Source organism: Engraulis encrasicolus, chromosome 17, assembly GCF_034702125.1.
Source record: "Engraulis encrasicolus isolate BLACKSEA-1 chromosome 17, IST_EnEncr_1.0, whole genome shotgun sequence".
Lineage (NCBI taxonomy): Eukaryota > Metazoa > Chordata > Actinopteri > Clupeiformes > Engraulidae > Engraulis > Engraulis encrasicolus.
The window spans coordinates 1,254,113-1,269,883 of NC_085873.1; the positions used below are offsets into that span (position 1 = coordinate 1,254,113).

At 44.0% G+C, this 15,771-nt stretch overlaps 1 protein-coding gene across 1 annotated transcript in view; it reads right to left on the reverse strand.

Annotated features, from left to right (window-relative positions):
* LOC134467590 (G protein-activated inward rectifier potassium channel 1-like) overlaps positions 1-11,102 on the reverse strand; it is a 30,404-nt gene extending 19,302 nt beyond the window's left edge. The window contains exon 1 of the mRNA XM_063221432.1: positions 10,437-11,102. Within this exon, the coding sequence (XP_063077502.1) occupies positions 10,437-11,102 (666 nt within the window). The remainder of the gene's footprint in view (positions 1-10,436) is intronic.
* Positions 11,103-15,771: the final 4,669 nt, after the last annotated feature.

Sequence of the window (15,771 nt, forward strand, 5' to 3'; positions counted from 1 at the left end):
TGCTTGGCAAAGGGATACATACATACATACATCCGCCAAGTGATTATGATATGCTGTAGGCTAGGCACACACACACACACACGCACGCACGCACGCACGCACGCACACAGACACACACACACACACACACTCTCTCTCTCTCTCTCTTTCTCTCTCTCTCTCTCTCTCTCTCTCTCTCTCTCACACACACACACACACACACACACACAGACACACACACACACACACACACACACACACACACACCACACACACACACACACACACACACACACACACACACACACACACACACACTCTCTCTCTCTCTCTCTCACACACACACACACACACACACACACACACACACACACACACACACACACACACACACACACACACACACACACACACACACACACACACACACACACACACTCTCTCTCTCTCTCTCTCTCTCTCTCTCTCTCACACACACACACACACACACACACACACACACACACACACACACACACACACACACACACACACAACACAACATAAACTGCCTCTGAGGGAGACGGCATGTACTTTGAAACGTCAATCATTTTGTGCATCAAAATAAAAACTTGTAAAAAAGTAAGCTGAGTGCTCCGGACATCCCTGGGTCCAGTTGATGATAAGTAGACCAGCCTCTCTTGATAGACACACACCACTACAGTTTCATTTTTGTTCGGGCAGATCAAAGCATTCAAGGAAGGAATTAGTGCACTGTTTTGCATTTACACCCTTTATAATCCTATATGCCTCCCTTCCCAGTTTTCATAGTTTTGCATTTTATACTTTTATACTGCTGGTACTGCAGCAGCATGGACACTGGGGCAGCCGTGGCCTAGTGGTGAGAATAGGAGGTAGACTTAGGATCAGACTTAGGTAGACTCAATTGGAAACTAAGGGTTGCGCGCGAACAACATAGACTAAAGATCAGAGACACGTTCTTAACCAAGGATACAAAAAAGATGTGGGACTCTGTGAAGGACATGACGAATTTAAATAATAGGGCAAGGACACTTAATGTGTCCAATGAACTGGAGTGTGCAAATGAACTTAATGTATTTTATCAAAGGTTTGATACAGTGAATGTTGGGGATATGGCTTCAAGTACAACGTATAATGATGATGTAGGCTTTGAACTAGTGATTGACATTCCTACGGTTGTGAAGGCATTTAAGGCTCTACATACAAGGAAAGCCAGTGGGCCAGATGGGATCTCCCCACGAATTTTACATGACTTTGCTCAGGAACTTGCACCAGCCTGGTGCCCACTGTTCCAGCTGTCTGTGGACATGCACATTATACCCTCAGCGTGGAAAAAAGCAATAATAATTCCAATACCCAAGAAACCTTGTCCACGCGAGAATAATGATTTTAGACCGGTTGCCTTAACATCAGTGGTGATGAAAACATTTGAGCGTATAATGCTGGGGGAATTAAGAACACAGGTGCAACACCTTCTCGACCCCTATCAGTTTGCCTATAAGGATAGAAGGAGTACTGCAGACGCACTATGCACTACATCTCATCTTATAATTAAGCACCTTGAAAACACCAAGGCATATGCCAGGCTCCTTTTTATGGATTTTAGTTCTGCGTTTAACACAATTGTGCCTCATTTTTTGTTAGAGAAATTACACAGAATGCATGTCAACCCTATTATGATTAAATGATATAATGCATTTCTTACAGATAGGACACAGCAGGTAAAAATTAACTCCACACTCTCTGACATATTCACAATCAACACAGGAGTCCCACAAGGTTGTGTGAGTTCCCCATTATTGTTCACATTATACACAAATGAATACACAAATCAATACTCAAACAATCACATAATCAAATTTTCAGACGACACAGTCATTCTTAGTTTACTGACACAGGACTCTGATGCTTCTGTCTACCAGTCAGAGGTAGACAAGGCTGTGTTGTGGTGCGAGTCGAATAACCTGGTATTAAATGTAAGCAAAACAAAAGAAATGATATTCGACCCCAGGTCCATAGGTAAACATGAATTTATCAATCTGAACGGGGAGCCAGTGGAGCAGGTCTCCACATACAAATACCTAGGAGTTGTATTTGATTCTCAATTAAAATGGGCTCAGCACGTTGAATTTTTAAGTGTGAGAATCAGCCAACGGATACATTTCCTTAGGAGGTTGAGAGTGTTTGGCATTGAAAAAGAAATAATGATGGCTTTTTACAGGGCTTCAATCGAATCAATCATCAGATATGGGATCGTGGTATGGTTTGGGAACCTTTCTGTGAAATTGAAAGCTGAACTACAAACTCTCATAAAGAGAGCAGGGAAAATAATGGGCATGCCCCCTCCCACATCACTGCAGGCCTTATTTGACGAAACAGTAAAAAGACAGGGTCTGAAGATCATAGAGGATGATGAACATATTTTGCATGGGGAATATGAGATACTGCCCTCAGGGAAGAGATACAGGCTACCCAACTGTAATACTAATAGGTTCAAATTTTCAATGGTCCCTTGGTCAATAAGGATACTAAATAGCAGGTCTTAGTGGTGCGCATGTGTGTGGGTGTGTGAGAGAGAGAGTGTGTGTGTGCGTATGTGTGTGTGTGTGTGTGTGTGTGTGTGTGGGGGGGGGGGGGGGGGGGGGGGGGTGGGGGGGGGGGGGGGGGGGGGGGGTACTTTTATGTAGCATTATACTTTTGTACATGTAGCACTATAGTTTTTATCTCCTGTATTTTATTTTATTATTTTTTTTCTGAGCAATAGCTCTAGCTCACAGTTTGTGCAATATCTAGGTTTGTATATGCCTTTGGATGACTCAGGGCCAAAACTGGAACGTTGGGTGTAACACTAACAATGGTCGTCTGTTACCTGTTTACATGTTTGTTTGTGCTTTGTGGTCCTAAGTCTGTCTATTGTGGTAATTTGATGTTAATTGTGAATCACACTTTTTCATGTCCATTCTGAATTTCTCTCTTGAAGAGACAATAAAGGATAATCTAATCTAATCTAATCAGAGAGTTGCAGGTTTGAGGTAGAGCACTGGGCCGCTGTGCTGGTGACCTGGGTTTCGATTCCAGGCCGGGTCCTTTGCCGACCCTTCCCCGTATTCATGGCCGTAGCCACATATGAGGTAAGGGAGGTCCGGACCTCCCTTATTTTTAGAGAAAATAATATTTTTCATACATGAAAAATGGGATCTTCTCCATTGTGCGCCATTTTGAATTTCCAGAAATCTTTTCAGCTGCAAAATATACTGTAAACTGTGGTCATACTAGTAAATATTAGTTCATTTTTTAGCAGATATTAATGAAAAGACCAAAATTGGCAAAAGACAGCATAGTTTCAATGACCAACATAGTTACAATAGATACTCCGGGCAACATCCTACACAGTGCACCTTTAAAAACATTCTGGTGCGCTGCGCAGCAATGGATGGAGATGTAGGGAGAGGTCATAGAGGTAGAAAATAACACTAGAGAGGACCCGCCCCCCTTTTTACGGCAATCTGTAGCGGCCATTATCGGTAGGTAGATCAGAGAACTGGAAATTAACGGAGAATGAGGCTCACCTCTGTCAAAAATGGCTTAATCATGTGAAAATGTCCATCAACACACTATACAAGGACAATAGTTGAAGTGTGTTGCTAACTATGTTCATAAAAGATATTATTTGATTTTTAAATGTATTTTATCAACTCATATGATTTTAGTAGATATTTAGCCTGCCATTTCAAATCTGGTGTTTGATTAATGTGTTACTTCATATTCACACAGTTTTAGTCAATTTTTTGACAGGGGTGGGCGTGTTCTCCATTGACTTGCATTACCTGAAGGTACCTACACTACCTACGGAAGTTGGGAAGCTCCATCTGCCATTTCCCAGTGCTGTCGCAAATTGCTGTGTCCTCTCTAGTGTTATTTTCTACCTCTATGGGAGAGGTCAGGCCCCTTGATTGAAAGACCAACTCTCTAACCACTAGGCCACGGCTGCCCGCAGCTGTCCACAGCTGTCCTTCCATGGCTAAAGTGCCCTTGAGCAAGGCACCTGACCCCACATTGCTCAAGGGACAGTAACCCAATATCTGTAAGTTGCCTTGGATAAAAGCATCAGCTAAGTGTAATATAATGTAATATTAACTACCAATTCAAAGCCGAAAGCTGATGGTGTTGCCACCAGTCCCAATTTTATATGATCATCCTGTTTTTAATGGTCTGTCCTGGGTAAAAAAAATAAAAAATACATGGTCACTGAATGAAGGACACTGTTGTTTAAGAGTAAAAGTGTGCATTTATATGCAGTTACAAGTGAATAGTGTGCTTGGAGGCATTGCGCAAAGTAGTTCTTGCAACTAAGGTCACATTTCAGGGTGAAATAAAAGTGCAGATTCATCTTAAGTCACAAATAAACTCAGCATTTATTTGTTTTTTTTATAATGAAAAGGCTGACACACACACACACACACACACACACACACACACACACACACACACACACACACACACACACACACACACACACACACACACACACACACACACACACACACACACACACACACACACACACACCTTCTGATTGGCAGGTACAGGACTGAAAAGAGGATTTGCATTCCCTGGCCTTGCTACTGCCAGAGGGGGAGAGGTTCCACAGAAAAGGTGGAACGCTTTGTGTGTGTGTGTGTGTGTGTATATGTCTGTGTGTGTGTGTGTGTGTGTGTGTGTGTGTGTGTGTGTGTGTGTGTGTGTGTGTGTGTGTGTGTGTGTGTGTGTGTGTGTGTGTGTGTGTGTGTGTGTGTGTGTGTGTGTGTGTGTGTGTGTGTGTGTGTGTGTGTGTGTGTGTGTGTGTGTGTGTCTGTGTAAAGCTAACTGTATTTTTGCTGTTGGAATTGTATTATTATTTTACATTGTTTGGAATGAATGACCTTGGAGTGCATCAGGTATCCATCCACCCTGACACACACACACACGCACGCACGCACACACGCACACACGCACACACGCATGCACGCACGCACGCACGCACGCACGCACACACGCACACACGCACAAGCTCACACACATACTGTATACCTGCAATCTTTCTTTCCAGAGGCATGAAGATGGTCTCAGTTGCATTACAAATCATTGTCTGACAAACCATTAAATACAGAATGAATTCTCCAGTGTGTGGGTTAAAAAAAGTGACATACACACACACGCACACGCACGTTTTACTGCAGTCCACTTCTCAGAAACCAGAGTTCGTTATTTCTCTGGAGTCTAACGAGGGACTCGTTAGTGCTTTGTTAGGGCCATAAGCAATAGTCTTTGTGTGTGTGTGTGTGTGTGTGGAGGGGGTGTAAATATTAAAGCCACCCAGCAGACTGTGTAGTGCTTCATCAATTGCACACCATAAGGTCTATCTTTAAGGGGGTGGGCAATAATTTGATCTTTTCACGGGCACAGATATATTCCTCTGGTCTAGAACCTGCTCCGGGCACTAATTATTTTATGGGTCATTTTTATTGCCCTCAGAGTCTGCAATGGTTCTTCTGTTCTTCGGGTCGGTGGCTATTTGTTCCTCGAGTCGGTAACTTTATGACAATCTGCTATGCTTGTTTCCTGTTTCTACGTAGTATGTGCGTGTGACATCCTACGAAGGAGTCTCTCAACGTCAATGATGGGTGCAGTTTTTCAGAAGATTGTCCCTATCCTTTCTGCACCTTTGTGCACGTGTCTGTGTACCTTTGCAAAATTGAAATGAAGTACACATGGCAACATGACACTCCCCCCATATCATTCCCCATGTGCGAAGAACACATAGGTGAGTTCCAATATGCGACCTTGCGTCCTCCACTTGTGTTTGTAGCCTCGTACCAGGAAGTAATATGTGGTGATGACATCACTGGCATCAGCATTATATTTAAATATCTCGTAAAATCTCAATTGTAAAGTCATTTTCTCATTTCTCATGGATGGTGAATGAAGAATCGTCCCCCAAATATTGTTGTGGCTAGGCTGACAGCGAGGAAACTTAAAGGGACACTCCACCCATTTTGCATTAGGCTTTCCATTGATAGACACCCAGTCATACTTTTGAATGGTCTTTCAAAAATCTCTCAATTCCCCCTGAGATTGGAGAAATCCACATTCATCTCTTAACACTTCCTGTGTCAATGATGTAAAAATGGTCATTTTGCATCATCGACATAGGAAGTGTAAGAGAGGTGGATTTCTGTTGAGACTACAAGCCTTTTTCCCACCTTTTCAACCCCGCCCATAGGGGGTTGGACCTAATGCTCTAACAGACCTATCACAGATCAGTGTCCCAGTGCTTTTGAAATCACTGGCATTGAGGCTCCAGTAAGCAGTGTTGCCAGATTGGGCTGTTTCCCACCCAATTGGGTTGCTTGGGATGGCCGTCTGCGGGTAAAAATGGCATTTTACAGGAAAACTCGCCCAATCTTTCCCATCGACATCAATAGAATTGGGCGGGATTTAGTGCTTCCAGGCGGGTTTTGAGCATTTTTTGGGCTGGAAATCATCAGCCTCATCTGGCAACACTGCCAGTAAGTCACTGGCATAGCTGGAAAGGAGAAGCTGGAGCACACTGCAGCTTAGTTTTCAAGACTTTATTTTGTGCACACACCCGACCAACGTTTCGGTGTTGCTACACCTTCTTCAGAGTCAAATGATAGCAAGAGAGAGACATACATTTCAGGACTTGACATTCACAGGTGATCCCACTTGGTTTGGCTAAATTGGTCTCATCTCATTGCAGGTAATTGACCCCACCCCCCAACACCAGGACAAGATTGCAGACAATTAGACAGAGAGGCTTTGTGGAAAGGCATTTTGGATTCATACTCTAAATTCAGTGGAGCCTCAGGGCATAAATGAGGAACACAATATGTCTTGCTCTCTGTAACAAATTGTTCCAGCATCGCGGCTGTGGTCTTCTAATAATTGTAGCTGTGGTTTTATTGACAATGTTCTTTTGTGTATTGTTTTTTTCACTTTTTTGTTTTGTTTTGGGAAGTTGGCAAGCTGTCTAATTGTCTACAATCTTGTCCTGGTGTTGGGGGGTGGGGTCAATTACCTGCAATGAGATCAGACCAATTTAGCCAAACCAAGTAGGATCACCTGTGAATGTCAAGTCTTGAAATGTGTGTCTCTCTCTTGCTATCATTTGAAGGTGTAGCAACACAGAAACGTTGGTCGCGTGTGTGCACAAAATAAAGTCTTGAAAACTAAGCTGCAGTGTGCTCCAGCTTCTCCTTTCCAGTGATGTCTGTCCCACTGTGATGCACCTGCAAGCAGGGTTGCCAGATGAGGCTGATGATTTCCAGCCCAAAAAATGCTCAAAACCAGTCTAGAAGCTCAAAATCCCGCCCAATTCTATTGATTTCTATGGCTAAAATTGGGCGGGTTTTTCTGCTAAATGCCATTTTTACCCGCACACGACCATCCTAAGCAGCCCAATTGGGCGGGAAACAGCCCAATCTGGCAACACTGCCTGCAAGCTGAGAGAGGGATGATGCATAGAGTCCCAAATAACTGGGTGTGGCCTGTGGAACTTGAGCATTGCAGTGCATTATGGGGATTGTTGTCACAAATCCACAAGCACTAAAAAGTCATTTTCTGCCTTTCCTTGGCCAAGAAGGCACCAAATTAGAAATGTATGTTAGTATTCTACTATACATATGACCCACTTTCAGTAACATATTCATGTCTCCACCGGTGGAATGCCCCTTTAATTGTTTGGCTATACATTATTACATTACATTACATTGCAATGCACTTAGCTGACGCTTTCAGTTTATTCAAGGCGACTTAAAGTTATTATTTTTCAGGGTATTGGTTACAGTTCCTGGAGAAATGTGGGGTTAGGTGCCTTGCTCAAGGGCACTTCAGCCATGGATGGAGATGTAGGGAGAGGTCAGGGGGGATTTGAACCTGCAACCCCTCGATTGAAAGACCAACTCTCTAACCACTAGGCTACTGCTGCAAATGGTAATGCAACTTTATGCAGAGCATCACATGAAAAAAAAAAATGCTGAGCATCAACAGGACTTTGGCCAACTGAATAGAATAGGCCTAGATAAAGAAATTTGATGTTTCGAACGGGGCCGCAGTGTGAGCACGCAGTATAACTGCATGTTGAAATTGGCCAGAATTGTCTCAGTAAAGGACTCATTACCTGCTTGGCTCAGCCCACTGTGCCCCCAGACGGGATGTCAAGTGCACCCATACAGTAGGCCTATACAGTACCCCTGACGGCTATTTGTGCGTGTGAGTTATTTGACTAGTATATGACCAAGAGATTTATAGAGTGTGGTGGAGGTGACTTAATGCCGAGAAGGAAAATGAGAATGAATTATACCCCCTCTTCTCACATCACAATAATTTGTTTATGGAGCCCCGTCTTTAAAGATTAGTCTGGTGTAGGAGAGAAGTGCTGGAACTTTAATATAAATCATCTTTGCTGGCACATAAAAAAAACTATCTTGTGTCGGAAGAAAGCTACATCCTAAGAGGAGAAACATCCTATTTACCGTACAATACATTTCATGATGTTCACTCACTATACAGCATTGTCCAAAGAAAGAAAATACATTAGCCATACATCACAACGCAGTATATTACACTACAACAAATCCAACAGGGATTGTGCAACTGATGGAAAAGAGCTAAAGTAATGCATCCACCATAAACTTCAGCACACAGAGAGAGAGAGAGAGAGAGAGAGAGAGAGAGAGAGAAAGAGAGAGAGAGGGGGGGGGGAGTAAAGAACCAACACAGAGATTCTAAATAATATTAAATCAACTCTCTGAGTGTTGAATTAACACTAAATTGCGCTCCTAACACACACACACACACACACACACACACACACACACACACACACACACACACACACACACACACACACACACACACACACACACACACACACACACACACACACAACAAACACATAGCCATGAGTCCTTATGAACCTTACTGTCTGCGCCCCAACAATTACTTTCTCCTGACCCCCACCTTCATCAGATTCACCCCCATGTGAAAAGAACACCCCCTCCCCCCACCAATAACCTCACTGCAGCCCCTGTGGCGAAATCAATGCAGTCATACTGGCTCCATGTAACCAACGTCTCTGTGGACATACTGGGGTACACACATGCGCGCGCACGCACACAAACATACACACACACACACACACGCACACACACACACGAGGCAAGGACAAGGCTTCATTATGAGAAAGACATTATGAGAAGTGTGTGTGTGTGTAGTGATGAGGTAGAAATCACTGCACTACACTACTAAGGAAGAGTTGTATATCAATGTGTGTGCGTGTGTGTGTGTGTGTGTGTGTGTGTGTGTGTGTGTGTGTGTGTGTGTGTGTGTGTGTGTGTGTGTGTGTGTGTGTGTGTGTGTGTGTGTGTGTGTGGGAGAGAGACAGAGAGAGAGAGAGAGAGTGTATGTGTGTGTGTGTGTGTGTGTATGTGCGAGGGTGCGTGTGTGAGAGTGCATGCATGCAATGCACGTATCTGTTTGTCTGTATCTGTGTCTCTGTGTATCTGTATTGCAGTTCATCAGCCAGTAAATCCACAATCACTGCAGAGCAGCTCTGGTTAGTTAGTGGGATCTGGTACTGATGATGGCGCTGGTGGCCTTCCATATCGACCACATTTTAGCATACAGGCAAGGATGGATTACTGCACGGACCTAGTAGCCTGATTATCATCGACTTTCTTGTTGTCTGTCAACTGTCTTGTTGTCTGGCTGAGGGCCCATGGAATCACAAACTGCCCCTGCACGCAAGTGCCTCATTAGCACTAAACATGATTCACATCCGTGAATGATGTTATGCTGCGGGGATGGGGGTTAGGTCTGTTCTGTGATGTGCTGTTGAGGATGCCAAAGTAAAAGGAAGTGTCATTACCAGAAGATCTACCCTTTTTTATTTCTGTGCATGTCCTCTTTGTTGTGAAACTAGGCTATTTAACTGTAATGTAATGCACGTTGAATGTGATGGTGTAAGTTGAATGACCATATAAATATTGAATGTAGTTTGTCACAAATATTAGCTGGTTTATGATGTGTTTCATGTCTCTTATCTGTCTCCTTGAAAGCAAAGGTTTCTCTCTGATTAAAACTCCTTCTGGCTTGAAAACAAAATCAGACAACTTCATCCTATCTGTAAATAACTGTAAGTTTTAAAGTTTGGGGAAAGTAAAATGTTACAGTATTATTCTCTGAGAATCTCTCCCCCTTTTGACAAAATCCACAGCTTCTAATGTACGCAACGGTGCATGTCTTTTCGCACTTCAAAGATGCGGAATACCAGGTGGAGGTGAGGTGGGACAGGTACCGCATAAGCCAACCAACATCATACTGTAAAGTGAATGAAACCACGCACTTCACGCAGCGCATTTGTTTTTTTTACCCACCTTGATCAGCTTGCACCTGATCTGCGCCGAGACCATGTGGCTGTTGCGCAAGTTTCCCACTCGGAACATGAGGCAGAGTTTGCCGTCCCGCTGCGAGATGACCGCGTCCTGGCTGAACATCAGCGTCTCGGCCCGCTTCTTCGGCTGGGACATCTTGATGAACATGCAGCCGATCAGGAAAGCGTCGACGATGGAGCCCAGCAGCGACTGGAAGAGGAAGAGGATGATGCCTTCGGGACACTTCTCGGTGATGTAGCGGTACCCGTAGCCGATAGTCGCCTCTGTCTCGATGAAAAACAGGAAAGCCGAGGGGAAGTTGTAAACGTTGGCGACGCACGGGGTGTAGGACTCGTCGTGTCCGTGGTTGATGTCCCCTCGGATGTACGCGATGATCCACCACATCGATGCCATGATGAGCCAGGCGACCGTATAAGTCAAGAGGAAGATCAGTAGGTTCCAGCGCCACTTCAGGTCCACTAGCGTGGTGAAGAGGTCGGAGATGTATCTGCTGGTCTCGCCGCCAAGGTTACCGTGCTGCACGTTGCAGCGCCCATTCTTCTCCACGAAGCGCTGGCGTTTCCTCTTGACCGGGGCAGAGAAGCCCACAGCTTGGTTGGTATTGACAACCTGGTAATCATCCCCAAATTTCCTCCTAATCGCAGACATGATGACTTGGCGAAGAGCACCACAACCGTTGCCCGACCCGAGTGCCTGTTTGTATCTGTTGTGCAGGTGATAAACAAATTACGGTCTCTCAGTTACTGCTGACATCTTCAACTCTTAATTGAGAAATAAAATAAACGTTTTCTTCCTATTAAAACGACACCTAAATGAAAGAAAACCATCCAAGAGCTTAATAACAGAAAGTGCTGATGTGTTGGCACAAAGAAGTGCTTTACGCAAAGTCCTTCAACCGTTGCCTCACTCCACAACTTTTTGTCGCAGACATAATAAAAGCACGCGGGGAGCTGCAGCAGTTGCAGTGTACATCAGCAACACTTACAACAAACATACAAACTGCAGCAAAGCACACACAGTGCAGCACAGCAAACTGCTCCGTCGTCTCTGCCGTGCGTATCGATGGCCACCCGGGCAGTCTGTCAGGGTCACCGCCACCAGCGCGCCGTGGAGTAGCGAAGACAAAGTCTGACAAACTGCGGCACTCTCTGGCAGCCCTTGCAGGCTCTGCTATGCGATGCCAGGCGTATGGAAGAGTAGTAGTGGAAGAGGGGGGAGGACTATGGGGAGGGAGGCGGGGGATATTGGATGCTTGGTCTTCACCCAAACCAATCAGGTATCCCTCCACAGCCCGAGCGGAGCGATGTTCTTCATCAGATCTCATGTAGGGATGCTGCAGTGAACTCCCCTAAGCGTATGGCGCCATCTACCTGACAGTCACAAGGTGTGCACGTTAATGATCCGGTGCTAACTCAGCTGGATGTGAAATGACTGCATGCTCTTAGTTATCACTGCATTTTTTTTCATCCATCTTTGGCAGTGTGATGACAGTCCATATGCTTATGTGATTGGGTCAATCTGATTTTGTGCAATTTCCTCCAGTCTTCTATCATTGTATGCAGTGTTAAGACATGGCATGACAGACAATTTCATGGCGTTTGGCCAGTGAGTTTGTGTCTGACATTGCTGCTCTGACAAGACTATACACAAAGTCAATGTTCCAAAACTGAATCTTATCTTAGCATTTTACATTACATTATTACATTACATTGCACTTAGCTGACGCTTTCATTTATTCAAAGCGACTTACAACTATTATATTTCAGGGTATTGGTTACAGTGTCTGGAGCAATGTGAGGTTAAGTGCCTTGTTCAAGGGCACTTCAGCCATGGATAGAGATGTAGGGAGAGGTCAGGGGAGATTCGAAACGGCAACCCCTAGATTAAAAGACCAACTCTCTAACCACGACGCAACGGCTAGCATACATAGCATACATAACAGATTTATCCCTCACATCTCAGAAGAATCTGGTTGTGATTTCATTGTAGCACTTTAGCTTACTGACACTGACAGCTTTGGCTGGGCCCAGGGTAATTAACCCTCCTCCTCCATGACTGAGGTACCCTGCACATATATACTGGCCCACTGCACTGTTCCCTTGTGGTGCAGTTTGAGGTTACCCCTTGTATGGGTGAGGCATAAAGGCAATTTCGTTGTGTGCAGTAAGTACTGTGTGCTGTGAGGTGCAGTGTCACAATGACAATGGGAGTGTCCCTGATGGGTTTTTGCTGTCACTTTTATTACCTCACCAAAGGCACAATCACTAACTAGCCTACACTGGTCCATTTCATCCCACACAATCACATTTCTTTCCTGGTACTATATAGCAGTAGCCTGGGCGAAAGCAACTGTTGACTCAGGTGCGGAGCCAAAATCTTTGGGAGTACATAGGATGACGTCGCCAGGCTAATATAGCAATGGTTCGTAACTGGAATAGTCTTGGGAGCCACAGTTTTCCATGGTCATTGCGTTGCGACACAATATTTTGTTGTGCTATAGGAATCTTCAAATGGTCAAAAATATATCCATTTGATAATATGAATCAGCATTTGCATTGTAGGCTTACATACAACATGTCTATCATCTATAGAGAGGGGTGTTAACCATGTTTCACTCTCTCTTCAACATTAGTAATTTATTTAATACAGCATCTTGTGTCAATTTTGTAACTGCTAATTAAAGGGTCAATTCATACATTTTTACACCACATCCCCGCGACCACCTAGAATCCCTCCACGACCCACTTTTGGGTCCCGACCCACCAGTTGAGAAACACTGCTGTAAAGGATACAAGTTGCCTATTTGTCAGACAGAGGTCCATTTTGTCCCACACGTCACTCTTCCCTGGTATATCCCCTTAAGACACGGCATTATAAATTAGCTGTTACCAGCATGGCAATGACAACGTCATAATATATTATAAAGGCTCTGTGCACTGTCATAGTAGTGTGGTACTTTAGTAATTAACTTTCAATGACTATTACAGCGCGCCAGGAGGTACGGCGTGCATTAAGGGTCTACAGAATGCAAGTTGCCTTCTTTGTCACACACACGGTGCATAGTGAGAGAGTGAACACTTTGGATTCAGCCCAAGAGGAGAGGGTGATAGGAATTACAGACCATTGGCAACTAGCCAAGTTTAAGACACACTGTTCCCTCTCATGTGATGAGGAATCAGTCTTCACCCGTGCATATACCATATTTCCTCAATTTATAGCCTGGCCTCCAACAGTAGCATTTCCTCTTTTAATAACCTGGTCTAAAACAAGCCTGTCCCGTATAGTCTGCATTTTTTTTTCCTTTTTGTAATTGAAAGACTCACTGTTAAATTGCAGCTTGGCCTCATTTGTCACCTGGTCAAAACATTTTTTGTTTTTGTTAATATAGACCCTGCTATTATTTGAGGGGAAAAGTGCACAGTATGCACTTATTCTGTATATCCTAAGCAGTTTGTATCTGCAACTGTTGTATGCTATATGACTACTAGATTGTAAGTCACTTTAGATAAAAGCATCTGCCAAATGTAACGTAATGTTATGTAAAATAGGCTGCAGTATGCATTTGAGATGTTGCATGCAATATCTGTATATCAGTCGGTTGTGGCCAGTCCATCTGTTGGGGCGGGAGGCAGCAGCAGCGGCAGACACTGCAGAGACTGTGACATTGGGAATCTGAATAAGCTGATTATGAGGGTAGACAGCGCCGCGGAGAGACTATATGTCCCATTGAGGTGGTGTCAGAGGCAAAGAAGTAAGGGCACAAAGCCAGCTCGCCAACTGAGCAACATTTACAACATTATGTAACGTAGGGCTGCACGATATTGAGAAATATCAATATCACGATATTTTCATTCAATATTGACATCACGATATTTGAAAACGATATATTTTTTTAAAGAAAGCTGTTGCGTGAGGCACACATATCAATATATTACATTCTTGGTTGGATGGGAGTTCATTCTGTTTAGTCTCGGCTACTTCATTTATCTACCGATGGCAGTTGCACCATGAAGAATTTTTGAGCATGTGCCTGCACCCTCAGATAACCTGTTTGTACCAAACAATTCACTTCTTTCCTCCATTCAGTAGTGTGAGAGTAGGAAAACGCACACAGGGTGCTCTGAGTGAGTGTAGGTTGGCTGCAAGTCAGCTGCGCTGGCAGCGGCTCAAGTGGAGGGGAAGGCTCTGTTGCTGTCTCTTTTGGCAGCAGAGGCAACTGACCAAAATATTATTTATATCGATATTATGAAATTTGGTATCGATACACTCAAATATAGTTATCACGATATAAATATGATATATTGCACAGCCCTAATGTAACGGTTGCCAAATAGCATAGTTCAGTGGTAGAAAGTTACTCTGTCCTATACTGAGCTCCAAATGAACACCAGTCAACTGGCCAAATGCAGGTGAAATTTCAGTTTGGCTGGTAGAAAAGACCAATTTAATAGCCACTTTGACCCATCAGCGAGTGTGTCTTTGGGTAATAAGATTAGCAGCTACTAACCAATTTTGCAGGTGATGAAAAAATGTAATTTAGAGCTCTGCTTGTATAGATGCGATGAGCTGAGCTACCACCCTTCAGCTCTGTGGAATCGTACCTGTGCTCTCATGCTGTAGGGTTACTGTAATGGGGAGGTTGAGAGTTCAAGCCAGGAGTGGCGTACTGAGCAGGGAGACCTCAGTTACAGTTAGAGTATGTATACCTAACTTAGTCGAAGTATAAGAGAAAAAGACATGAAAAAGACACACAGATGCAGAAACAAGTGAGACAAGCCTGAGTTCAACCATTAGCAAATCCAAGACAAGTCTTAGGAGTGACACTCACTCTTGCAGCCTTAATCTCACACTCACACTCAACCAAGAAATCTCACTTTATATCATCATCATTCTGCTTTTCCACTCATGCAATCTTTTTGGACCACAACTGGGAATTGTGGGATTCTGGGATACCAGTATATGAAGCATCAGATGTAATGCATAGGCCCCTATCTGATTTTTGGGTGTACCAATTCAGTCTGTAATTATTTTTGAGGAGCAAAAAAGAAAATGTGGCATGAGAGCACTTCAAAACGGCAATTTTTTTTATTTTATTTTATTTGCTTGCATCGCAGAGAGGTTGCAACCAAGCTGATAGATCTTAAACCTGAGGACCCGCGCGGGCAATCCCCCCATCCCCCTCCAGCCGAAATTTCACTCCTAGGTTTTTGGAAAAGTTAGCAACTCTGGGTAGAGGGCAAGTCCAAGTTGAGTCCGGACTTTAGCCTGCTGTAGTATTATGATGTTCGGGTCCAAATTCATCTCAGTCATGACTTTG